The sequence below is a fragment of the Dermatophagoides farinae genome, chromosome 3 (genome assembly GCF_024713945.1).
Source record: "Dermatophagoides farinae isolate YC_2012a chromosome 3, ASM2471394v1, whole genome shotgun sequence".
In the NCBI taxonomy this organism is placed as follows: Eukaryota; Metazoa; Arthropoda; class Arachnida; order Sarcoptiformes; family Pyroglyphidae; genus Dermatophagoides; species Dermatophagoides farinae.
In genome coordinates this window covers 1,488,522-1,514,698 of record NC_134679.1, presented here as the reverse complement: position 1 = coordinate 1,514,698, position 26,177 = coordinate 1,488,522, and the positions used below count along the sequence as shown (strand labels likewise).

The window sequence follows — 26,177 nt, the reverse complement described above, 5'->3', positions numbered from 1 at the left end:
CGATTTTTGATAAACTTACAGCGTATGAATACTAGCGTACAAACCTGGTATTCATCGTGTGAATATTTGTCAACATTGTAATTGAAATTCTTTGTCGATATGATAAATTGATTTGATTTGATTATGGTCGATTCAATGTCCACAGATTCGGCTAAGCCGGAATTTATCAATCTAAATGTTCATAAAGCTGGATTGGATGGATTGGATCAGCAACGAATCAATCAGATTATTCAAGAGGCAAGTAAAGGTTCGAATTTTTATACATTTCAACAGCGACGTCAAAAACGTATCAATGAACAAATTGAACAATTGAAAAAACGTGCCAATTCGATAACCGATGTCCAACGACAACAAGCGATGAAAAAAGCGGATATGATCATTGCTGATCTTGAACAACGACGAGTATTGAACAAAATTATTGTCCATTTTGATATGGATATGTTTTTCGCGGCTGTAGAAATCAAAAAAGATCCCAGTTTGGCTGATGTACCAATGGCTGTTGGATCATTATCAATGATTTCAACAAGCAATTATATTGCCCGTCGATTCGGTGTACGTTCAGCGATGGCCGGTTTTATAGCAAAAAAGCTTTGTCCACAATTGAAATTGATTAAGCCCAATTTCAAAAACTATGCCGCAGAAAGCGAATTTGTGATGAATATCATTCGTCAATATGACCCAAATCTTCGAACCTTTTCGTTGGATGAAGTTTTCATTGATTTAACTGACTTTGTTTTTGATGGTTATTCGAAAAAGAATAATGTTCCACTTGAAGATCTTTATTGTATGGATGTATTATCCGATGATATTTGGCAATTTACTAATGAAGTTGTCACAGAAATACGTGCCAAAGTTCATGAAGAATCCCGATTGACTGTTAGTGCCGGTATAGCTTGCAATACATTGTTGGCCAAAGTTTGTACGGATATCAATAAACCAAACGGACAATTTATGGTCAAAGGGCAACGTGAAGAAATCATGGATTTTGTATCACAAATTCAAATACGAAAATTCACCGGAATCGGTCCTGTTAGAGATCAAATTCTTTCAGCCTTCAACATTGTCAAACCAACAGATTTGTTTAATGAACGAGTTTTATTGTCATGTTTGTTTGGTGACATTGATTATTATCTCCGAGTTTATCTTGGTATTGGTTCAACACATTTGTCAAACAATGAATCAGTACAGCAAAAATCCCATAGCCGAGAAAGAACTGTGGGCGAAATGAGCAATTTTGATGACATTTGTCATTTGCTAAAAGATATTTCACATCGATTATCCAATGATCTGAAAAACGAACAACAAATTTGTAAAACCATAACATTAAAATTAAAAAAGATCAATTTCGAAATGTTCATCAAATGTAAAACTATCGATCATTACACTGATGATGAACAAATAGTGTTTCGTGTAGGTAAAGAATTGTTATCACAAGAAATGCAAAAATCTCCACAAAATAAATATCGATTAATTGGTCTTAAAGTTTCTAATTTGTGCAATATATCAAATGCTAACGATAAAGTTGTATTACCCAGTGATCAATTAACATTATCAAAATTTTTTCAAACATCAACTAAACGAAAAGCTATAGAATCGGAACCGGATTCGACTCATTCAATTGATCAAATTGATGATTCATCAGATTCAAATTTTAATGAAAATGGTGAATTAGAATGTAATCTATGTGAAAGAACATTTACTAGAATAACGAAATTTCGATATCATCGACAATTTTGTCGTGGTAATACTGGTGATTCTATGTATGGATTGTCTTCCGATAGCGATGATGATGATGATTGTGATGGTGATGGTGATTATTCATATTCTAATTCTGACAACAACAAAGATAATGATGATGAATCGTTTGTCGAAAATGATGATAATCCTTATATTAACAATGGTGAATTGTCATCGGATACGATCGGCAATAAACAAGATGAAAACGAAGCACAATTTCTAAAATGTCCAGTTTGTCAATCAAATACATTGTTCAATACAAACGAAGATCTTAATCGACATATTGACATTTGCCTGAATAGAGAAGTTTGTATTGAATTGACAGCGATTGCTGACAAGCAAAAATCTGATGATTCTTCTTCCAATATGAATATCGATTCATTAGTATCACCAATGAAAAATATTGATTCATCGGCATCATCACATTTATGTAAGTCAAATAAGAAAAAATCCAATAAAAAGAAACGACGTACAAGTACTACTGGGACTGATAGAACATCATCATCATCATCATCATCATTCGATAATACAATCTGCCAATCAAACAAAAATCGATCATTATTACGAATGGCGTAAATGATGAATGGCAATGGGAATTTTCTCTCTTTTTTTTGCAAATCGAAAATATAATGAAATGAATCGTATTATATGTTTGAAAATTGAATTTGAAATTCAATTTGATCCCATCTTGCCAATTCGTTTCTATTTTTTTTTCTTTTTCATTTATCATCGTTTTTTTTCTATATATTTCACATTGTAAATTCTTTATTTTTTTTATATACGCTACAAAATTGATTTAACAGAATTGAATTTTCTTGTTTTTTTCCACTATTCTCCGTTGAATAATAATAATAATAATAATGACAATATAATGTAATGTTGACTCAATTGAATATTTCACTTTTGCAATATAAAATAATAATAATAATAATATTAAAATAAAATGAAAGTGAAAAATGAAAAAAAAAATTCCCAGAAAAAAAAAATTTTTTCCCAATATTTTCATCATTTATCATGAATAAAATGTGGCCAGGTATGGTATGGTATGGTATGCTATGCTATTGTTCAGTGGATATTTCACAAAAAGAAATTGTGGATTTTCCCCACTTGGTTTGTTTGTTTTTGTTTTCGATGCTGATACATTGGTATGGTATGGTAGATTTTCCACGATGGACAAATAGATTGGTTTTGGCTGGATGGTGTATGGCCGATTTGAGATATTGTGAGCTTTCAAAGAAAAAAAAAGTTAATCCCATTATTTTAGTGAATTGTTTTCGAATCCTTTAAACAACGATACAACGATGATTATATTATGATGAGATATGGATATTTATGTGTGTGTGTGTGTGTATGTGTGTGTAATATAAAATGACAACGAGGATGATGACGATGATGACAATGTCATAAAAAATAATAAAAATAACTTTTGCCAAAAAAAAAAAAAAAAAAACAAAAATGATCATCATTCAGGATGATGATGATTTTATCCTTTTTTGAATTCGATCAGTTTTTTTTTGTTTTCTAATATTTTCAACCATCCATTCTGTATTTAGTTATTTTCCATTTTCCATTTTTTGTTTTGTTTTGTTTTGACATAATATTTGTTAATAATAATAAATAACAACGACCATAATAATAAACTATACTATTACTGCCAATTTCATCTTTGATTATCCTCGATAGATCCTGTTCGTTTTCATAATTCTTGCAAAAACACAAAGTGAGTGAGCGAATGAGAATGAGAATTATATTAGGTTTTCGAAATATGGCCAGAAATTTTATTTTTGGTTTTATTTTTTATTTATTTTTTTTTTGTTTCATTCCAAATGATTCTACCATATGATTCGATGTGCAGCACCAGCAGCACTGTTGGTGGTGATGATAATGATGAGCTTATGATGATAATGTTTGGCCCATTTTTAGTCATACAAATAATATAATAATCTCAAACCGATTAATCATCATCATCATCATCATCAATGGTAACTGTACTTTTGGTTTGTGTGAATGTATGTTTTTCTTTACAACAACAACAAAAAATCAATGATATGATTGATTAATTGATTCTAGATATAATTTCAATTTTCCAGACATACACACACACAAACACAAAAAAAATCATATCACAAATATTGAGATTTTCTGATTATAAAGCTGTTTTCGTTGCTGTTGTTGTTGTTGTTGTTGTTGTAATCATAATATTTCTTTTTTTTCATATTCAGGCATCTGCTACTGATTTTTGCATATTTCTACATTATTTACGCATTCCATTCATTTTTTTTCGTTGTTGTTGTTGTTGTTGTTGTTTATCGTCATCATCGTTACGTGTATTCAGGTGCAAACGTGGTATTGGTGTGTGTGTGTGTGTGTATTTAGTTCATAACTTTTTATCTAGTAAATGCAAATGTTTCATAAGTGTAAGTGTTTGGTTAGATTATTTTATCGATAAAATAATTTGATTATTACGCTCGAACAAATATTATTTGCCGTTTGAAGGTCGATAAAGAGATGTGTGTTTGTTTGTTCATTGTTCAAGGTTTCTATTTTCGGGAATAAAGTCCAGGAATTTAGCATGATGATCATGTTTCAAGGATCTCTATTATTTTTTTCTGTTTTTTTTTTTGGTTTTCATTTTAGAATCACTATCACTATCCTGTGTGTGTTCAAAAACATTTAATTATTCTTGAGTGTTGTTTTGTTGTTGAAAATCAAGAATTCGAATGAGAGACAGAGAAAAAAACCTTGTATCAGAACCTTTTTTTTTGCTTTCAATCGATTTTTCCAATGAAACACAAATCATCATCATCATCAAAAAAAAACTGTTGAAAGAAAACGTGCCTTGTCTTGAAAAAAAATCGTTATGGATCATCTTGAATTTCAATGAAAAAAAACACAGAATTCATTCCAGAATCGAATGTTTCCCGTTTTAACAAGGTCTAAGAACTAAAGCCGACTATCAGCCAATCAGTTAATCAGTTAGTCAGTAAAAGTATGACGCCATAAATGTTGAACGAAACGGAATGGAAATAAAAAAAAAAATTCAATCTAACATTAATGAACAAATGTAATTTGAACTATAGAACACATCGTCGTTTGTGAATCATGTATTTAACCCTGCCAATAAAAGGAAGGTAAAGTTTTTCATTACATTTATATATAATATATAAATAAATGTAATGTAATTTGATTGCGAAAATTTTCTTTTCACTACTTTGATTTTTTTTTATTTTATATTTTATTCAATTTCATTTGAAATCGGAAATGTTTACTGTCGTCATGTGTGTGTGTGTGTGTGTGTGTGTGCGTTTGTTTCAAATAAAAAGAAAACTGGAACAAAGCAACATTGAATTCCGTATATTCAGTATGAAAAGAAAAACTAGTAATCGAATGAATGTATGTCAAATTCAAACGTAAACGAAATCTAAACAGAATCGAAATGATGATGATGATGATGATGATGACAATGATTATGCCCAGTTGAATTCCTGTTTATGCAAAAAAAAAAATTGTATGTATGTGTGTTTGGCTGTGTAATAATCACGAATTTGTTTGAGTGAATTTTTTTTTTTTAAACCACCACCGTCACCACTACCGTTTGTTTGTTTTAGAATAGAATAGAATTATAATTGGAACCAGAATGTGAAAATAAAAATAATAAAAAAAAATCTCTTCACTTATATAACTCATCGATATATATGTGGGTGTGGGTGTGTGTGTGTGTGAACGAACAAACGACCACTAGATGCCATTCATTCATTCATTCATACATTTAAATGCCAATCTATGTCACATATCATATATTATACAGAATCTTAAGGAATCCTTAATATAATAAAATAAATGAATGTACCGTTCCAACATGAAACTGTAAACATTATCATCATCAATGGAAAAAAAAGTACAGACAAAAATATGATCATTTTTTTTCATTTCATTTTCGTTCACATTCAATGTATATGTGCAAGTATTCATTCATCGTTTGTATTTTTTTTTTATATATTTATTCTTCTTCTTTCATTTTTTTTTCTGGTGCATCCAACCAATCAGCCAACCCATCAACCAAAAAGAACCAAACAAAATACACACACATACAAAGCCGATTTCAATCTTCGAATATAAATCTTTTTTTTTTTTTTTTGGTGAATCTTGTGTGTGTGTGTGTGTGTTTCATTTGAGAACACGCAATCGGCGTCCACCAACAACCAACGATTCAACCAAGTATATATACCACCTCTGCACACACACACACATTGTTCAAAACGGTGTTTTTTTCTGGTCCATTTTTTTCTTGTATATAGAATCGTATGTGTGTGTGTGTTTTATGTGTGTGTATTGGGATGTATTTTTTTCTCCCCACATTAAATTTTCGTTCATCATCATCATCATCATCATTCTTGTCTATTTTTTCGGTAGTAGTGTTGTATATTATCTGCTTTAAGGTTCGTTTAGTTAGTATTTTGGTATTGCGTGTGTTTCTGGTATCTTTTTCATTGGTCTAGTGAGTGTATCCGAACACATTCATTCATTTTCTTTGCCCGTTGGCCCTAACGTGTGTGTGTGTTTGTGTATTTCATATTCTTCTTCTTCTTTTGGTTTTTCTCTTTTTTCCAATTTTTTTTCCTTTCGCTTCGGTTATTTCATTTCTTGTTTCATTTTTATTTTTATTATTTTCTGTTGTTCACTATTACGATTACTATTGATGCGCACACATAAATCGAACGAGAAAAAAAAATAATTTCATTCTCAATATACTTTTTTTTTTGTTCGGTTGATTGGTGGATTCTACTTTTTGTTTTCTGTTCCATTATTATTGTATTTTTGTTCATCATCAATTCCAGAAAAAACAACAACAACAAGGTTTGTTTTATCGATGATGTCTATATTTGGTTGTTGTTATTATTATTGATTTTGCTACAGAAAGATAACAATAATAATAGAAAACCTAATAGACATATATCAATATATCAATATCGTATACAGAATATGAAGAATTAGGCATACGAAACGGTAAAAATAGTCTGGATAAAAAACCATCATCATCGATAGATAGATAGATCTGGGTATTGAGCCACCACATCGATCGACATTTTTTTTTCGTTCTTCATCATTTCATCGATTCTGTTTTTCCCATCACAAACATTGAAAGTTTTATTATTTCAACAAACAAATTTCATTTGATTTCGTTGGATCATCATCATCATAATTTTTTTGTTTTTGTTCAAATTTCCAATGTTGTTGTTGTTGTTGTTTTTATTCGTGTGTTTACAAAAAAAAATAATGTTGTTTTCATGAATCAACGAAAACAAATTATTTCACCTTTTTTTTATAATTGTGTCCACAATTATTGTCTATCTATCTGTTTGGTTGTTTGATTGTTGTTGTTGTTGACTAATTTTATTTTTTGATCATTTTGTTGAAATTTCTTGTTTTGTTTTGTTTTTTTTTTGCAACTTTTCAAATATCGAAAACACAACAACGGACTCCAAAAAACCAATTCAATCAATCAATTGATCAACAACCCTAATTTTTTTCGTTTAATTTTTTCATTTTCACAGGAAAAAAAAATTTTTTAATTTCAATCAATCAAATGAAAAAAAACCGGTTCAATCTTTTGCAAATCCAAATCAATTTCAACACCATTTTTTTACAGTATAGATGAAAAGAAAAGTTCACTAGTTCCATCCGAAAAAACACCGCAACACAAATTTCTCTCTGCTTTCTGTGTGATGTTTTCGTTCTTTTTTTTTTTTTTGCTGGTAATAACAATAATAATCAAAAAAATTAAACGAAACAAACAATGTGTGTGTGTGTGTTTAGATTATCAACGCGTTGACAACGACATGAATTTGGATAATAATAATTACCAAATAGCCAACATCATAATAAATTGAAATATACCATTATCACCATTGTTAACGACAACGACGACTACGACAACAACAACAACGACCAAGGATATTTTATCTCGACATTACCAGTTGACTCTTATATTATAAACATCATCATCATCAGTGACAAAAAAAAAAAAGAAGAAATCACATTGAAAGCAAACAACCAACCAATCAACCGATCACATCCTAAACATCAACTAGCAAAAAAGAAAAAAAAATTTTTCACAATATTATCATCATCATCATCAACGACGACGACGACGACGACAACGACTCCGTTATCGAATGTATTGTTTTGTGTAATGATAATGATGATGATGATAATAAATAATTAGAAAAAAAAACCAGCAGCATATATATATAAAAACATATACATACATATATATACACACACACATTGAAAGTGTGAGTAGAAAAGTGATGGAAAAAAAATTATGGAAAGATTCATTTGATTTTTTTTTACTTTTGATCCAATGGTTTTGATGTTGTTGTTGTTGTTGGATAATTAATAATAAAAAACAATATCGTCATCATCATCATCATTATAATTTGGATCCTGATTGCAAATTTTACCATTGTCATATATATTTTTTTTCTGTTGAGTAGATTGAAATTCATTTTTTCTTTTCATTTTGACTATTGTGTGTGTGTGTATATATGTTTTTTTTTGTGGTTGACTGTCTGGTTGTGATTTTCAATCTCCTGTTTTTTTTCACATTTTCAATTGTAAATGTTGATGATCATATCATAAATTTATCATCATCATCATCGTCATCATAAAGAACACATTGAGGTAGATAAAGAAAACCAGACATCAGAACGGATCAAACGATAGAGGTGTGTCATTGTGTGTATTGTATTTGTTTGTGTGACCGATTGTGATCATCATCATCATCATCATCCACGTAATCAATTGTGGTCGATTTTTTTTCTTTCTTTATTTCAATCAAATCAAATTGAATCAAAATTTAATTGAAATTGAAAATCGATTATTGAATTGACCGAAAATTTTTTTTTGTTTCCTCCATAAACCATTGTATATTTCATTCAATTGATGAACAATTATTTTGTTATTTCTTGTGTTTTTTTATTATTTTGAAATAATCATTACAACAACAACAACAACAAAAATCATATCCATCGATAGATCGTTAATCAATCAATCAATTCATTTCTGGTTTGCGTGTCAATAGTGAAAAAAAAACCAACCAACCAATGTGCAATACATGTGTATTGTAAATTCGCATTGTATGTGTGTATGTGTGTGTGTGTGTGTGTGTACGTTGATGATCATCATTTCAATCAAATATTTATTTGTTTGTTTCGTTTCATCACGTAATCATTTATGAAATTGATTTTTTTTTGCCATTTCTTTATATTTATATAATAATAAAATCCAATTGGATCGTCTTATCATTCAATCAATCAATCATCATCATCATCCAATTAATTAGTTAATTAATCAAATCAAATCAATACGATAAATCGATATATTTATTTATTTGTCCATTTTGATGCCGGCCAGCAACGCGCATGATTTTTGAATCTAAAGAAGAAGCAAAAAAAAAAAAACATTCAGCTAATTTCATACTTTGACCTATTTATTTGTTTATTTTATTATTTTTTTTTTTGAAATTCATTGCTAATTATCATCATTGACCAATCATCATTATTATCAATATATCAAAAAATGAGTCATCATCCTAATTACGAAATACCAGCCGAATTAAATAATTTATTAATCGATTTCACTGTCAGTGTATTGGTTAATCGACCTGGTGATCTGATTGAATATGCGGCCAATTATTTTAATCGGCTTCTAGATGAACGTCGTAATAGTGCACCAAGTAATCATAGTCTACAAAGTAATCATTGTAATGAAGATGATAATGATTCAACATCAAGTGACATAAGTATGTTTTTTATTCATCATTTTTTTTGTACTTCTTGTTACCAATTAACCAATTAATCAATACTGGATGCCGAAAATTTTTGGCATTTTTTTTGCATTTATTTTTGTTTAATGGCTTGTTGTTGTTTTTTTTTATAAATAGAACCACCAGCACGATTGTCTTTCACTCGCCGTAAATCAGTATTTGCCGAACATTATGATCCTGAAGAAGATGAAGGTGATACTGAACAGGTAATTTGTTCTGTTTGCTAATAATGATGATGATGATCATCATCATGTGATGTGTTAATGAAAAACAAAACTTTTTATTTATTTATTTATTTGTTTTATTTTTGTACAAAGATATTCTATCCAAAAAGTGATGAACAAAGGCAACGTCTTGGTGAAGCTACCAAGAATATTCTACTATTTCGATCTCTTGATCCTGTAAGTTTTTTATGATACTGAGATTTCACCAAAAAATAAAAAAAAACCGATGACGACGACTATTTCGAAACTTTTCCATTTATCTTTTCCATCCATCTATATATTCATCTACTTATTTCAAAAATCTTTCGCAACTAATTTTTTGTTTTCATTTTTTTTTCTTAGACTGACATGAACGAGGTTATTGATGCAATGTTCGAACGAAAGGTATGTTAAAATACAAAACAAAACAAAACAAGAAATCAATTTTCATTGTTAAAAAAAATGATTACCATTTCCGATCTCATCGGAATTGGACAAAAGAAACAACTAAATAACAAAACACACACACACACACGATAATGGATAATTAATTATCAATCAATAATTCCTATTTCTATTCTATTATTCAATTTTTATTCCCATACATTTCGTTTATGAAAATCGAATGGAAACAAAAAAAAATGTTCGAATCAATCAAGGTCGAAGCGAATGAAGTTGTTATTAAACAAGGAGATGATGGAGATAATTTCTATGTTATAGCCGAGTATGTATCATTCTGTATTTGTCTTGTGTGTGTGTGTCGGTAATTGCACATTGATTTTGATCACTAAAAAAAAATCGATTCTCGATTATAATGAAATTCATTGATCGTGATTCATTTATTATTTATGTGTTTGTGTGTGTGCGTGTGTGTGTGTGTTTTCGATTTATATTATTATTATTATTCTTATCATTTTATTTTTATATTTTTTTTCTTCTTTTTTTTTGATGATCAAAACACAAAATAAAAATAAAAATAATTGTAGTGGCACGTTTTCAATCACCGTTGCCAATGATGATGGTACCGAAAAAGAGGTTGGCAAATATGTCGGTTCCGGTAGTTTTGGTGAGCTTGCATTAATGTATAATATGCCAAGAGCGGCAACTGTTCGTGCCGTAACTGCCGGTTCACTTTGGGCAATGGTATGTATCATCTATTTTTTTTTTTTCACCATTACAAATGATAATTTATTCTGTTGCATCCACTCTATATAAATATACCCAACCATACCAACCACCCACCCAACCACCCACCTCCACTCTGTTTACTTCATTATGATGATGATGATGCGGATGACGATGATGTTCATAATTGTCATCATTATTATATCTCACACATCATATAATGGTTTCATTCACTTTCATTTATTCAATTGTTGGATAAATGAAAAAAAAATACACATCCATTACATCCTTTTTTTTCATGTATTCTTAATGTTTTTTTTTCCAGAGCCGACAAACATTTAGAAGAATTGTATTAAAACGGGCTTTCATGAAACGTAAAGAATATGAATCATTTATTGAAAAAGTTGAAATTTTTAAATTTCTTGAGGTACGTAGGTAGTCATCATTATCATCGATTTTTTTTTCAATTCTAATTTTGTCAACATTTTCTCTCCTCTTTGCATTTTCTACTGCCGAAACCATTCGAACCGGCGGCAAAAAAAAAACAAATTCAATTCAATTCATGCTTACCTGTATAGTATTATGAGAAAATGTCACTAAGTGATGCATTCATGGCAAGATGTTATAAAAATGGAGATTTAATTATCAAACAGGTATTTATATATTCTTATTAACTTGCTTACTTGCTTATCATATTATAGGAATTTTTTTTTTTTTTTGATTTAACATTTCATAATTCTAATTATTAATTCATTTTTCCATTATGACAAATTCCTTTTATAGGGAGACCAAGCAGATGGTATGTACTTTGTACAAGAAGGTATTGTCCGCATCATCAAAGAAGTAAGTGTTTGTTTGCTTGTTGATGGCCTTGGCCCGTTTTTTTTGTTGTTGTTGTTAATTTCAATGTTCATCATGATGACGATAATGATTTTTTTTGTGCAATTAACTAGACCAAGTTTTTGCCGTATTACGTCATCATTCATTAAATATTAATTATTACCCGGTTTGACTAATTTGAATTTTTTTTTCCTATTTTTATTTATCCGATTACAAATGAATTTGATTTAAATCTGATTGGAAATGAAATCAAATAAAAAACCAATAAAAAAAACCAAAAATAAAAATAGGAAAACGGACAAGAACAAGAATTATCACGTGTAGAAAAAGGTGGTTATTTTGGTGAATTGGCATTGATAACGAAAAAATCTCGTGCAGCCACCGTTTATGCTGCCAGTGCTGAAGTGAAACTTGCATGTAAGTTGTTCATTTGAACAAAACAAAATAGAAAAAATTGAATTTAAAAATTTTCATTTTTTTTGATTCAAATTCATGAACAGTTTTGGATGTATTAGCATTCGAACGTTTATTGGGACCATGTATGAATATTATGAGACGTAATTTTAATCATTATGAAGATCAACTAGTCAAATTATTTGGTTCAAAATCCAATGTTACCGATCTAAGATGAACTTATTTTTTTCCTTCCCTTCTTCTTCTTCTTCATTTATTTGATTCAATGACGATCTGTCCAAAATTTTGATTATCATTATCATCATCATCATCATCATCACCATCGTCATCTTTATCATCCATAATGTCATTACATTTCAACAACAACAACAACCACAAAAAAAATTAATTAATTAATCAATTATTATTATTACAAGTAAATAATTGGCAAATTTGAATTGGAAATTTACAATGTGCCAAAAAAATAATGATGATAATTTGACAACTAATAAACGCCAGAAAGGATTCACACACACACACACACACACACACAGACACACAATTTATTTCAATCGAACAAATTCTTTTTTTTTCATCAGAATGACAGATTTTTATTTCGACAAAACAATTAAAAAAATTCCAACGATAATTACACAATACAGTAAGATGAATAGCTTCTTCTTTATTCTTTTGATCGAATTCTTTTTTTTTCGTCTCATCAACCAGTTGTTATTCGTCCTTTTTGTTTTCTTCCAAAAAAAAAACCGATTACATAAACGAATTTGTCCTGACGTTCAATTCAATTTTTTTTTGTTTTTGCTAGAATTTCTATTGTTCTTCTATTCTGATTTACATTTTCACATCATCATTTGGATTTTATTTTTCTTTTTTGAATTTATTTTTTCATCCATGGCCATCATAATCAATCATTGATATCAACAAATATCCAGGAAAAAAACATAAACGCCCACAAACACACATCCACACACACACATCGGAATACGAAAATATTCCTGTTATAATTTATAATTCATAAGATCATCATCATCATTTTATTTTTGTTTTTAAAATTTTTAACATCAACATCAACATCAACAACAACAACAACAAAAATTCATATTTCAAATTCAAGAATTATTTATATCAAAATACTATTTTAACTTTATTCATTTATCATCAAAACACACACCCACAATGGCAAGTGGATATAGAAAAGAATTTGATTTGTATTCTTGTTACACACATCATACAAAAGAAACATTTTACATTCAATTCCTGTTATTAATTTGTTCAATTTATGTTTTCAAATTTACTTATTGATGATGAAGATTATTATTATTGATTATTGATATATTAAGATTTTTGTTATTGATATAAAAATCGTGAGAAAGAAAAAAAAAACTGTTGAATGAATTGAAATTGAATATTTGATTCATTTGTAATTTGTGTATCATTTTTTTTTCTTTTATTCTTGTTTTTGTTTCGAAATTCAAAAAAAAACAACGTCCAAAATGGCGAATATAAATCCCAATCCGCCATACATGCAAACATTTCCAAACCATACCAGAACACAAACACACACACACACACTCATCATACTATAAACATTAATATATTTATATAATTCCAAAAATTCATTAATTGTTCTGTAATTCATTTTAAAAAAAACACATACAACAAACAATGAACATGTTGATTTATTCTAATTTCAAACAAAACTTATGAAGAATTAAAACAAAAAAAACCAGAATCCATGATATTTTTAACCACCACCCATTGAGTAGAATAAACACACACACACACACCTACACCCGTCAGCAAGAAATATTTATACATATAAATTTAATGCTGCACATCCGTCGACATATATACACCAGACCAGGCCATTTTCATTCTCATACAAAACAAAAACTCTTCATTTGTACAAATCAATTTGGATTCCAATCCCTGTATTCATTAAAAAAACAAACAAACAAACAAACAAACTATTCAATTCATCTATGTCAAAAAAAAGGAATAAATTAATAAATAAAAACAAATTTTTTTTCTGTTTATTTCAGCAAGTTTTTCTCTCTTGTGTTTTTGTTTATAAAAGAATTTTGTTTCATGACATGACATGAAGCAAAAAAAAAAAAATTCAAATTTCAATTTCCACCGAAACAATGACGGTCCAGTGAATATAGTGCGCGCATCAAGTTTTCGGGCCAATTGTAAATTTTTCAATTTTTAAAATTTTCTTTTTTTTTCATTTTTCAATAATGGATTTCAATCAAATTCCTTTTAAATTACGATTTAATAAAACTTTTAAATTATTCAATGAAGTTAATGAGTATATGAATGAATTGGATAGGATTGTAAAAAAACGTTTGCATCATATACAGGTGAAAAAAACTATTCAACAAATTTCAGGTAAGATTATTTGAAAGCTATATTCTGATTGTATATAAATTCTGATTTTTTTCGAGAATAGAAGAAAATTTTTTCTACATTGGAAACACATTGAAAATGGTACAAAATTATCTAAAATCAGTACAATGTCAAATTGAACAAGATTCATCGAATCTATTGATGAAACAATTGGATGAAAAAATTAAACAATTTCACGAAGATCAACAAGAATATATGACATTGAAAAATATGAAAAATGTCAACGTTTTAATTAATCCACTTCCTCGATGTTGGAAATGTCTAACATGGAAAAATAATGATGATGTATTCATGAAAACTGCTTCTGGTAGGCTAATTTATATATTTTTCAGATCATGATATAAGAAAATTAATTTTTTTCTTCAAAAAATTTTCAATTTTTTATAGTTCCGATATCGAAACCAAAAAATCCATTCTATGAGCCAAATAATATTCATGCTAAATTATATAATGAAGATGATGATGATCAATATGCAAGCATTGATCATTTATTAAATCTATTTAGGAAACAAAATGAATGTTTGAAACAAAAAATTGCCATTCTTGATGAAACAATAATCACATTGTTCAATAATTCACGTGAATATCTGAAAACTTTGCTCAAAGTAGAAATGCTTTTGGAACAACAACAAGAATGTAACCTAAATGAAGAATCAAAATTAATACAATCGGCAATTATGGATTCGTTTTCAATCGAAGATAAAGTTGATTTTTTCTCCACATCACCAGATGCATTCGAATTGAACAATCCTAACCTTCATATGAGAGTTGTGTTGAAAATTCCAGAAAAAAACTCTATTTAGATGAAATGATAATAAGGTTCGAAACTTTTTATTCAATTATTATTGCAATCATATAATTTGCGAAATTTGATTATTTACAAAATGATAATCATCACATTTGTTTGCATGTATTATATATTGTATTGTTGTGTTGTGTTATACCTTAAAGTCAAATTTTTGTTTGTTTTTATATCGTGCTTTGTGTGTAATATAAAATTAAATAAAACAAATTGTCCAAAAAGAAAAATCAACAAAACTTCTTAACAAATTCGAACAAATATTAAAAACCCCAAAGAAATTGTTGGCCATTATCCAATTTTGTTTTTGTTTTTACACAGAATATCAGCATCATCATCATCATCATAATTATTATTGTTATTATTCCTGTGAGAAACCTTCGGTTTCTTCGATTGCAAAATTTAATTTCTCTACCAATTGTCCATACGATTTATATGGTGGTAGATCTAATCTATTGAAACAGGTATGACTTCGTGGAAGCCAATTTTCTTTACCAACTTTTTCAATACAAAATCGTTGTGGTCCATTAGATCCCATTAGTTCAGCGAATCCACCCACAGGTACTCGGCAGGTGCCTAAATAATAGCAAAAAAAATTTTCGGTAAAAATTCCGATCAGAATATGAATAGGTAATTGGTAAGTGTGACGACCAACCTGTAACGAATTGAAGAAGGCGAGCTCGTTTTTCATTATCACATTCTTCACGAACAAATTGCCAAAACCAGATTATCTGACGCGAATTACGTGTATAATGGCGATAGATAGTGTTTCGTTGCCAATCATCAATGTCGATTTTTTGCATACCGCATAGCAGTAATTCCAATTCTCTTTCATCAAAATAATGTAACCATTCCAATGGTAATACTTCGTTGAATCCATCTAAAAATGCCTTTGTTTGTTCTTCTTGTCCTAGTTTTTTTTAATTTACACAAAATAAAGGGTGGATACATCATTGAGAACTATTGTCAATGAATGAATACATACCTCTACTAAATCTCCAATCAGTCATCAATCGTAGATATTCTTCTTTATTTGAATCATCGACACGTTTATCTGCACCACCTTCGCACAAATCATGTGATTGAATTTGGCCTAAAACCTCAAAATCAACCGAGAAATATAGCTCAAGACCACATTCTTCAACGGAATTCTCCCTATAAAATTGAGAAAAATCAATATATTTTTATAGATCACGATAATCGATTAACTTACTTGATCCATTTTAATGAATTATAAAATTCTGGGTCAATCGATTCAATATCTTTCATGACTAATTTTTTACCCAACATTCGTTTATAAAATGGTAATGTAAATCCTGAGTAAATAAATTTTCCGTGGAAAAGTGCCTATTTTAATGAAAGAAAATTAGAACTGGAAAATGTAATAAAAATTTAAAATACCATAGCAATGAATCTTCCGATAAAACCAAAATTAAGAAGATGATCTGGATTTACTGAGCTGGCCGGATTGATTTGCAATGAATAGTTATTCTTGCTAGCATATTCAAATAGACAATACATTGGATTCAGGACCTGATTATAAATGGACAATAATTGATTAGAACAAATTCAGTCAGGAATTTTAACATACCTCATGTGAAAGCAGGAAAAACCATTCACGAGCAATACCACCATAATCTAGTCCTTCTTCACTTTTGAATGTGATAAACAAACGTCTTCGTAATTCATGTGGTTGAACGCGCATTATTGCATGGAAAGAATCCTCGAAAATATTATTCCGAGATACTTGAACTTTGATATGACTTGGTAGAGCATTATACAAACATAGATAACGGAATTGTGTTAATTTCCACCTAAATGACCGTTCATAAGCCATAGGAACGCCATATTGACCATTGATTCGTCTTGGATCTTGATAAGTTGTTGTTTTTGTGTTATGGTCAACAAAATACACTTTTCCTTCTGGTGTGTCTTTGATTTCCCAACCTTGCGGCAATGGTATATCGGCTAAATTGGGCGTTTCTTTTCCTTGTGTTCGTGGATCTTCCCATTGTGTTGTCTTTCAAGAAGAGAGAGAGAGAGAGAGAATTTTATGGACTCAGTTTTTTCTTATGATCAAACTTACCTTATTTTTGTGATTAACAAAATAAACTCGACCACTTTGATCGATACGTTTCTCCCAGCCATCCGGCAATGGTTGAGCATCATCTTGGGATTCTACCGCTACTTGACCATTTGCATTTCCATTGGTCATGTTCCATGATGAAGCATTCGATTGATCATAAAGGAATCGTTGACCACATTGTTGCATCACTGAACCTTGTTGAGCTTGCCAATGTTGATAATTACGAACATGTTCCGGGGTTGGCCGTTGCCATGTCGTTGTTCTTGTGTTATGATCAACATAATAGATACGACCTTTATTGTCTTTCCGCATTTCCCAACCATGTGGCAACGGAGTGGGACGTTGCCATGTTGTCGATTTTGTATTGTGATCAACATAATACTTTCTGTGTGTGTTAATAGAAAATACATTGAAGTAATTTAACTTTAAATGACTTTAAAAAAATATATTTACCTTCCGTATGTGTCGAAACGGATTTCCCAACCATGAGGTAATGGTTCTTCTATTTGCGTCATATTGGACCTTTGAGTACTTTGCTGTGGAGCACTATTTGTTGCCGTCGTTGAAGTTGATGGCTGATGGTCCGTTGGATTATTATCGTTTGTTAAAGTCGATTTTCTTGATGGACTCGTAATTTTTGAATCACTGCCAATGGGCGTTATAGTTCGATTATTGTTTGAAGAATTTGGTTGTTGTTGTTGCTGCTGTTGTTGTTGTGAAGAAGAATATGGATCATTCAAAGACCATTTGGGTAATGATGATGTAATCTCGGCGATAACATTCGATGTAGAGCTTGTACCTGGTTGTTGAACATCAATATTGCAACTATTTTGATCATTATTTATACTATTATTATTATTAGTATTTGGTGTATGATTGCCAGTGTTATTGGCCATAGGAAATTGATTCATATCAATCGATATACCATCTATTGATATGAAAATATAATTTGGACCACGATTTGATAATATCGATTTCGTAACATTTTGTGTAGAAGAAGGAAGCTTGAGCGATAAAGGAAAAGACACATTATTGATCACTCCATTATTCTTTTTAAGAATATCATATAAATCAATGAATGTTTCGCCAATAAGCACATCTTTTTTCAATGAATTGTGATTGAATATACGAAATTTTACATGAGTGTATGGTGTTATAGACCTTTTTTCGAGAATAATGAAAAAAAGAATTAAAATAATCAACATTTTCGATTGATATTTAACTTACAAGTAAAATGTTTCGTTCCATTCTGGATTATTAGTAGATCGTTGATAATTGGTCTTATAAACAGGAGAATTATCCTGTACAATCACAATATATGGATCTGGTTTGAAAACTGATGTAGTAGACAATTGGCCATGTAAAACTTTGAAAAAAAAACAAAAATAAAAAAAAATGATAAACTATTCAATTTAAAAACAAAAATTGCTGAGATTCCATACCTTTTAGTTTTAATTGAAATCTATTTTGAGACATTTGATGAATAATGATTAATAACCAACTATAATTGAACAAATGAAAAAAATGTGGATGAAAAACAAAGAATTGTCTCTTTGACCTAATTGATGAAATTGTTGAATAAATGAATGGAAAATGATGAAATGAAAATGACGACGATATAAACGATGACTATGACAATGATGACGTTGAAGAATTTTATAGAATAATAATAATTACCATCAAGGGCACAAAAAATTTTTTTTTTTTTTTTGGTTTAATATCGATGTGTTCGATTATTGAAAATTTAACAAAAAAAAAATAATAAAAAAATAAACACACCAAACAAATACACTCGAATCGAATCGAACCGAGATAGAGAGAGAAAGAAAGAAAAATTGAAACGCACAAAAAAAACCGATGAATCAGCTGAGCGTTTGAATAATAATTTTCGAATTTTTTTTTGTTTCCCTCTAATTAATTGATTTGTATTAAAAATTTTGTTGTTGTTGTTGTTGTTGTTGCTGTCTACAAAAATTTACAATTCAAGTGATAAAATTAAAAATAAATGAATGATTTTCAGTCGATGATTTTTTATCATTGTGATTTTTACAATTTATATTATTATTATTGTTGTTGTTATTGCCGGAACGCCTACGTTGAACATTTATATATCATATATATATTCATTATTCATTATCGTTTTCTTATCATCAATATAATATATAAATCTTATTATCCTTGTAACCAAAACGACGACAACAAATAAATAACAAAAAAAATCTATATCATTTTCAAATTGATTATTTTAATCATTAAATGATGATGATTATTAATGATAAACTTACGTTTTTTTTTAATTTAAAACGAATGATGATCCAATGGACACTATAACAACAACAACAACAATTACTGTCTCTCACAGGAGAAAAAAAATGATGATGATTTTCTTAAAAAGCTTTTCTTTTTTTTTCTTCTAGTCAAAGTTGTTCCATTCAATCGTCAACTATGGCCTTATCCATCCAGTATAGAAAAACAGAGAGATAGAGAGAAAACAGAAAACTTGCTCCAAACTTTGTTTTGTTGTTATTATTATTATTGTTGTTGTTGTTGTTGTTGTTGTTGTCGCAATATTATATATACAAGTTTACTGCTAATATGGACTTGTGATATGTGTGTGTGTATGATATGTGCTCATTGTATACCATAATGGAGAAACTTTTTCAGAAATCGAATCTGATCATCATTAGATAAATAACATTTTTTTCCCGGGAATATTTCCCGTGGTTTTTTCTTTATAATTTTTTTTTATTGTTGTTGACGATATTTGTTGCTTTTCTCTTTTTGAAAAAAAACTTGAATTTTTCCATTTTTCTGCCTTTCTCTAATGCGCTCATCATCCATCCATCCATCATCATCAGGTCCCGTTATTTGTTTGAATAACAAGCAAAAAAAAAATATGAAAAATTTTTTTTAAAAGAGACCTGTAGACATGGGGTAATCAAAAAAACAAAACAAAACAAAAAAGACTCATAATCATCGTTCGCTCCATTAATTTAATCGCCATTCCAAACACACACACACACACACACACCAAATGGATTTTTCTGGTTATTGTTTTTTTTCACTCTTTTTTTTTGCAATTGTCAAGTTTCACTTTGTTCCATATGGTTAGGTTGTATGCAGAAATAAAGAAAAAAATTTTTTTTGTTGTTCCAATTTGTTTTCTTGTTGTTTTCTTCGAATCACCATACTGATGATGATGATGATGAATTTACAATTGTCATCAATGATTATTGTTGTCATTATGGTCCAAGTCAAATTATGTACCACTTTTTTGTTACTCATGATAATATTATGATTGAATTGTTGTTTGTTGTATGATCCTAAAAAAAGAAAACAAAACAAAAAAACAATCATCATTCGTACTAATTAGATTAATTTACATATATTGTAATAATATGAACAGAACGATGAAGAAAAATTGAAAAAAAAACAATCAATTCAGATCAGAAATGAGTGAATACAAACTTTGGTTTTTTCTTCTCCCCCTCCCTTCCCCTCCTTTCCATCATCACCATTACATTCATTTTTTGTTTCTACACCAAATTTAGGTTGCGCCAATTGTTGTTGTTGTTGTGATTAAATTTAGATTTTTTTTTCTTGTGTTCAACTCTTGTGCAAATTTTGCTTGTTGTTTTTTACGATGGTTGGCATTTCCATAAATTTTTGTTTTGTTTTGTATTATTTCATGCAAAAAACAAATGATGATTGAAAAGGAAAAAAAGGATCATTATATCATATTATCATTATCAAATGGAATCAAATTCCGTTTTCATTGAAAACGATAGATTGTTTATCGTCGTTGATGATGATGGTGAGCATCCGTTTCCTGTTTGATTTTTTTTCCTATTCTTCTTTCGATATCATCATCATATTTTTTTTGTCGTCATCGATTTGATTTGAAAATGAATTATTCTTTCTACATATATGCAAATTATGATTTTTAGTTTGGACGTTGATTTCAATATTTTACGTGATGGTGGCGGTGGCGGTGGCGGTGGTGATTTATATCAGACATAACAGGCAACAATAATGCGCTAATCTATAGTCTGATTTATTATTTTGTTGTTTGTTTGACATAGACAAATTTATTGACACTTGTGTGTAAATGATATGATGATGATGATGATGTCAAACATTCAATAATGATGGTAATAATTGGTTTCCTTGGTTACCATCAATGAATGATTGAGAATACAAAATTTGTCCTTCAAATTGTTTCAGTGGTAAAATTGGTGCCAAAATGAATTAAAAGTGGAATGGATGATGACAATCAAGAATCGAAACAATATTCAGTAACAGAACATTTTTAAGTGCAACAACTGATTTTTTTTTTCACTTAAGCTTATCAAACAAAAAACAATGATTATTCTGATGATTGCCAGGAATAGGTTGTTGTTTGCTGATTTTTTTTTCTTTTTGGTTAGATTTATGTCATATTCTGTTCTTTCTTTCTTTCTTTCATTTTTTTTCTAACCCAATTGCAATTTTATTTAGGGAATAAAGCTGAGTGTTTGATATTATTAGTTGATTACAGAATTATACACAGAGTTAAAATTTCCTTGTTGTTGTTATTGTTGTTGTGGTTTATGGGTTGTTGCATCACGATGATGACAGAATGTCTATTTTTCTGATAAACATTATGATTCTGGCAGAAAATCATTTGAAAAGAATTCAAATGATAAAAAAAGAATCAAACGGAAAGACTGTTACATAGCTATAAATTATAAAAAATCATCATCATGTTTCCTGTGTGTGTGTGTGTGTGTGTGTGTGCAGAAAGAAATTCGAATCAAACTACTATCGATATTATCGATAGTATATCATTCATCATGGACGTATCATTTTATTCAAAACAAAAAAAAAAAAAAAATTCTAATGATTACGTGGCGGGAGTAGCCAAACCAAATGATAATGATGATGATCAAAACAAACACCATCATTCATGTTATATTTTGGATAATGATTCATAGTTTTTTACATTAAATGTTTGCAATCATGATGATGATGATGATACAAACACTTCAATCAACGAAAGTAAACCCGAAAAAAAACTGATATAACTTTTGGAAACCGTTGGATTGGGTTGATTCATCATCATCATCATCATCATCAGATCCTTTTCCTACGCCTTCACCAATTCAAAATAAAAATTGATTGCAACAATTTTCTAAATTAAAAAAAATGAAACGCATGTAGCAGCTGTATATGATCAGCATATTGTTGGATCGTTGCCATGCGGAGGTAAAAAAACCCGGGTTTTTTTTACAAAAAAATTAAAAAAAAAAATCTGGCAAAGCCTCTCCCAAATGCTAGCAACAAAACCAAAACCAAAACCAAAAAAAAAAACGCATCGTAATCAGCTGTCAAAGTCATAATAAAAATCCGATTGGAAACAATCGCATTGTGACAAGTCTTAAATTCATTTTTTCTAATATCATCATCATCATCAACATATATAATTTTTATATAATCCGTACAATCCAATTCTATTGTGACTAATACGGCACACAAAAAAAAATTATATTTTGCGATTACAACGCCACCACCAATACATATAATGATTATCATCATCCACGTATCGAACAAAAGAAAGTATATGCCACAGAAACCACCATATGCATGAACAACAGTGAAAGTTATTCAATTTTTTTTTCGTTTTTGTTGTTGTAGCAGTATGGCGTGGCCATTCATAATAGTAGTAGCATTTATGGTAAAAAAATATAAAAATCACATCCTTTGTGATAGTGATGCTGCTACTACTTGTATCATCATCATCATCATCATCATCAATTGGTAACATTCGAATGATGGCAAGCCCAATATTTATAGCCAAGATATTGCATTGGATTTTTTGAATCTATATTTTTTCGCGATTCGATAGCTAAAGATTGAATGAATTTTTTTTTTTTTTTTTTTTTTATTTTTCTTCATCCGTTTTTGCCTCTTGTGTTTTCTATAAAGAAAATTTTTTTCCATCTTTATTCTTTTCACTGTGTGTTCAAGCAAATCTAAAGCAGAAAAAAAACACATGCACATTTTGTCGTCGTATTTGGTTTTTTTTTCTGGTAATTCATTGCTGCTAGTATAATAACGTCGAAGTGAATTCGAGTCATCAACACACACACAGAGAGAGAGAGAGAGAGAGACACTTTGCTGGTTGTGTGGTGGTACGCCTATTGCACACACGCCGTATTTTTGTGTAAAAAAATTTTTTTTTCTCCTATTTTACATCGTTTTTTTCATTATTTCTCTAATCATCATTCTTTCTCTCGGTGCTCTTATATATATTGAAATCAGCCAACAACAACAACAAAAAAAACCGATTTCATTTAAAATCAAATAGTTTTTTTTATCACTTTCATTCTCCTAAAAAGTTAAAATTGTGTATTTGAATTCGCATACACACACACTCACAACCAACCGACAAACAAACTAGAAATCAATCAATCAAATATCATTATCATCAACGAAATTTGAAAAATCCTAAAGTAATTTGAAAACCGCCGAACATTTTTCTTGTTCGTGTCTGTCTTCCCATCTTCTCAAAAGTTTTTTTTTTGTTTGTTTGTTTTCGTTGTTTCATCTTTGTGTTTGTGATTCTTTTGTAATTTTTACCAAAAAAAAAATAACAAACAAAAGAAAAAAATTCATAACAATCATCATCATCATCATTATATTGCACCAGAACAAACCGGCAACGAACCCGTGAAACGTTTATTTTTGTCTTCTTTTTTTTCGAATAAAATAAATATATTTTTTTCAATTCAAATCCAACAAAAATGTCTTGGCAATCATATGTCGATAACCAAATCTGCCAACACGTCGATTGTACGCTTGCTGCTATAGCCAATATTCAAGATGGTTCTGTTTGGGCCAAATTTGAAAAAGATGATAAAAAGGTATGAATGATTAATCCATAATATTGTTGATTATTATAGTCCTAATCCGTCGACATTGTATACATGTCATCCGGTTGATTTTTTTCTTTTGCTGATTCGATACGATTAATTGTCATGATATATGAATTTTTCTGTGTGTTTGTGTCTGTGTGTGTGTTGTGATTTTTTCTTTTTGGCAACAAAATATCAACAACAGTTACAAATAGGTTATATTTTTAAAAACAACAAATGTCCTGGCATCCTGTGGTAACGAATATTTTTTTTTTTTTTTTTTGGTGACGATCGCCATTACAAAACACAGCCATCGCCCAATTATTATATGGCCTATATGAACACAAATATGGATGGGGGATATAAATAAAAAAAAATATTTGTTTGTGTGCTTTGTGTGTGTGTATTTATGACCATAATGATACCATGGCAATGATATGTTTGATGATTGGATCATAGTTATTGAGATGGTGGTATTGAAATTTTGCTGTAATCATTATTATAATAATTTATCATCATTGTCAATCAACCTCGGCCAATTTGAAATGAAAAAAATAACAAGATTGTAAAAAAAAAAGAAATATTTGCTTCAAATACAAAAAAAACTATATTTTAATAGTTGTTGAATGAAAAATTAATATTTGTATCGATTTCTTTTTGTCATTTTTTTTGATAAATAGATCAATCCTAAAGAATTGAAAACTATTGCTGATACAATCAGACAAAATCCGTCCGGATTCTTAGAGACCGGTATACATATTGGTGGTGAAAAGTATATTTGTATTCAGGCAGATAATCAATTGGTACGTGGTCGTCGTGGTTCATCAGCATTGTGTATCGTTGCAACCAATACATGTAAGTTATTTGTTTTATATTTTTGTCTAAAAATATTAATTTCATCTTTTTTTCCGTTTATTTTCACTTTCATGACCACGGAATTTGAACGAATGATCAAATTATCAAATTGGATTCCTTCTGTGATGCTGTAATGTTAAATATATAAAATAAATTAGGCCTTTTAGCGGCCGCAACAGTCGATGGCTTTCCGCCAGGACAACTTAATAATGTCATTGAAAAATTGGGTGATTATTTGAGATCTAACAACTATTGATGAATCAAGCAAATATTGAAAAATTTAAAACCAGCAAACAAACAGAAAAAATTTGTCAAACAATACAAGAAAAAAAACTCAACATCCTTCCGGAAATGCTTCAAAATATTACAAAACAAAACACCGATAACATGAGTCCAAAATTTGCAAAAAAAAAACAGAATTCAGATTTCATGAAACAACACACCGTTTTTTCAGCAACCAAAATTTTCTTTTTTTTTCTATAAATCAAAAACAAAAATGATACCATCATGATAATTAAATCATCAAAGGAATATGGTGTAAGTGTGTGTGTGTGCAAGAATAACTTGAAATTTTTTTTTCAAATTCTTCTCTTGCTCTCATTATTCTTTATTGCTCTCTTTCTTTTTTTCTTGCTCTCACAATATTATTGAATTATAATAATAATAATAATAATTATAAAATATGGATAAATATGATGAATTTTCATTTTTTTTCTCTTTTTTCTCAAAGTTTTTATTGATTTAAAATTCGAATGTGGAATAATAAATAATCAATAATAATAATAATAATAATGATACAAGAATCGTTTTCAATTTCAATACAGAATCGTATGTGTGAAAATTATTTAAAACACATACAAACTTAAGTGCTGCCACGCCCAATCCATTGAATTCTATTTTTGGAATCGTTTTTTTTTCTTTGCTTGTTTGGTGTTGTGATTCGAAATTAACTCCTTTCTTCTCTTTATCATCATCAAAATATTATATTTGT

The 26,177-nt window shown here is 29.3% G+C and overlaps 4 protein-coding genes across 7 annotated transcripts; 3 read left to right on the top strand and 1 right to left on the bottom strand.

The window, feature by feature from the left end:
- Window positions 1-51: 51 nt before the first annotated feature.
- On the top strand, window positions 52-14,189 carry LOC124498371 (cAMP-dependent protein kinase type II regulatory subunit). The gene is made up of 11 exons (XM_075729202.1): window positions 52-1,810; window positions 9,683-9,766; window positions 9,875-9,966; window positions 10,132-10,173; window positions 10,428-10,492; window positions 10,755-10,911; window positions 11,219-11,320; window positions 11,472-11,546; window positions 11,677-11,736; window positions 12,024-12,150; window positions 12,234-14,189. The coding sequence occupies exons 1-11, from the start codon at window positions 124-126 to the stop codon at window positions 12,362-12,364; spliced, it is 2,622 nt and encodes an 873-aa protein (XP_075585317.1). The 5' UTR covers window positions 52-123; the 3' UTR covers window positions 12,365-14,189.
- LOC124498372 (uncharacterized) lies at window positions 14,157-15,582 on the top strand. The gene is made up of 3 exons (XM_047062115.2): window positions 14,157-14,535; window positions 14,597-14,860; window positions 14,941-15,582. Exons 1-3 carry the CDS (start codon window positions 14,385-14,387, stop codon window positions 15,354-15,356), a joined length of 831 nt encoding a protein of 276 aa, XP_046918071.1. The 5' UTR covers window positions 14,157-14,384; the 3' UTR covers window positions 15,357-15,582.
- On the bottom strand, window positions 15,352-21,551 carry Su(dx) (WW domain containing E3 ubiquitin protein ligase suppressor of deltex). Of its 4 annotated transcripts, none has more exons than XM_075729198.1 (12): window positions 20,907-21,551; window positions 19,724-20,761; window positions 18,881-19,658; window positions 18,666-18,804; window positions 17,892-18,599; window positions 17,439-17,823; window positions 16,944-17,372; window positions 16,754-16,885; window positions 16,566-16,699; window positions 16,338-16,507; window positions 16,008-16,262; window positions 15,352-15,928 (listed from the first exon to the last, which is right to left on the bottom strand). In XM_075729198.1, exons 3-12 carry the CDS (start codon window positions 18,912-18,914, stop codon window positions 15,714-15,716), a joined length of 2,601 nt encoding a protein of 866 aa, XP_075585313.1. In that variant the 5' UTR covers window positions 18,915-19,658; window positions 19,724-20,761; window positions 20,907-21,551; the 3' UTR covers window positions 15,352-15,713. The 4 variants fall into 4 exon arrangements, with proteins under 4 accessions (XP_075585313.1, XP_075585315.1, XP_075585316.1 ...); XM_075729200.1 differs by having other exon boundaries at window positions 18,881-19,615; XM_075729201.1 differs by having other exon boundaries at window positions 18,881-18,939.
- Window positions 21,552-22,336: 785 nt separating this feature from the next.
- On the top strand, window positions 22,337-25,877 carry chic (profilin chickadee). The gene is made up of 3 exons (XM_047062116.2): window positions 22,337-24,340; window positions 25,012-25,186; window positions 25,345-25,877. Exons 1-3 carry the CDS (start codon window positions 24,221-24,223, stop codon window positions 25,440-25,442), a joined length of 393 nt encoding a protein of 130 aa, XP_046918072.1. The 5' UTR covers window positions 22,337-24,220; the 3' UTR covers window positions 25,443-25,877.
- The last annotated feature ends 300 nt before the right edge of the window (window positions 25,878-26,177 follow it).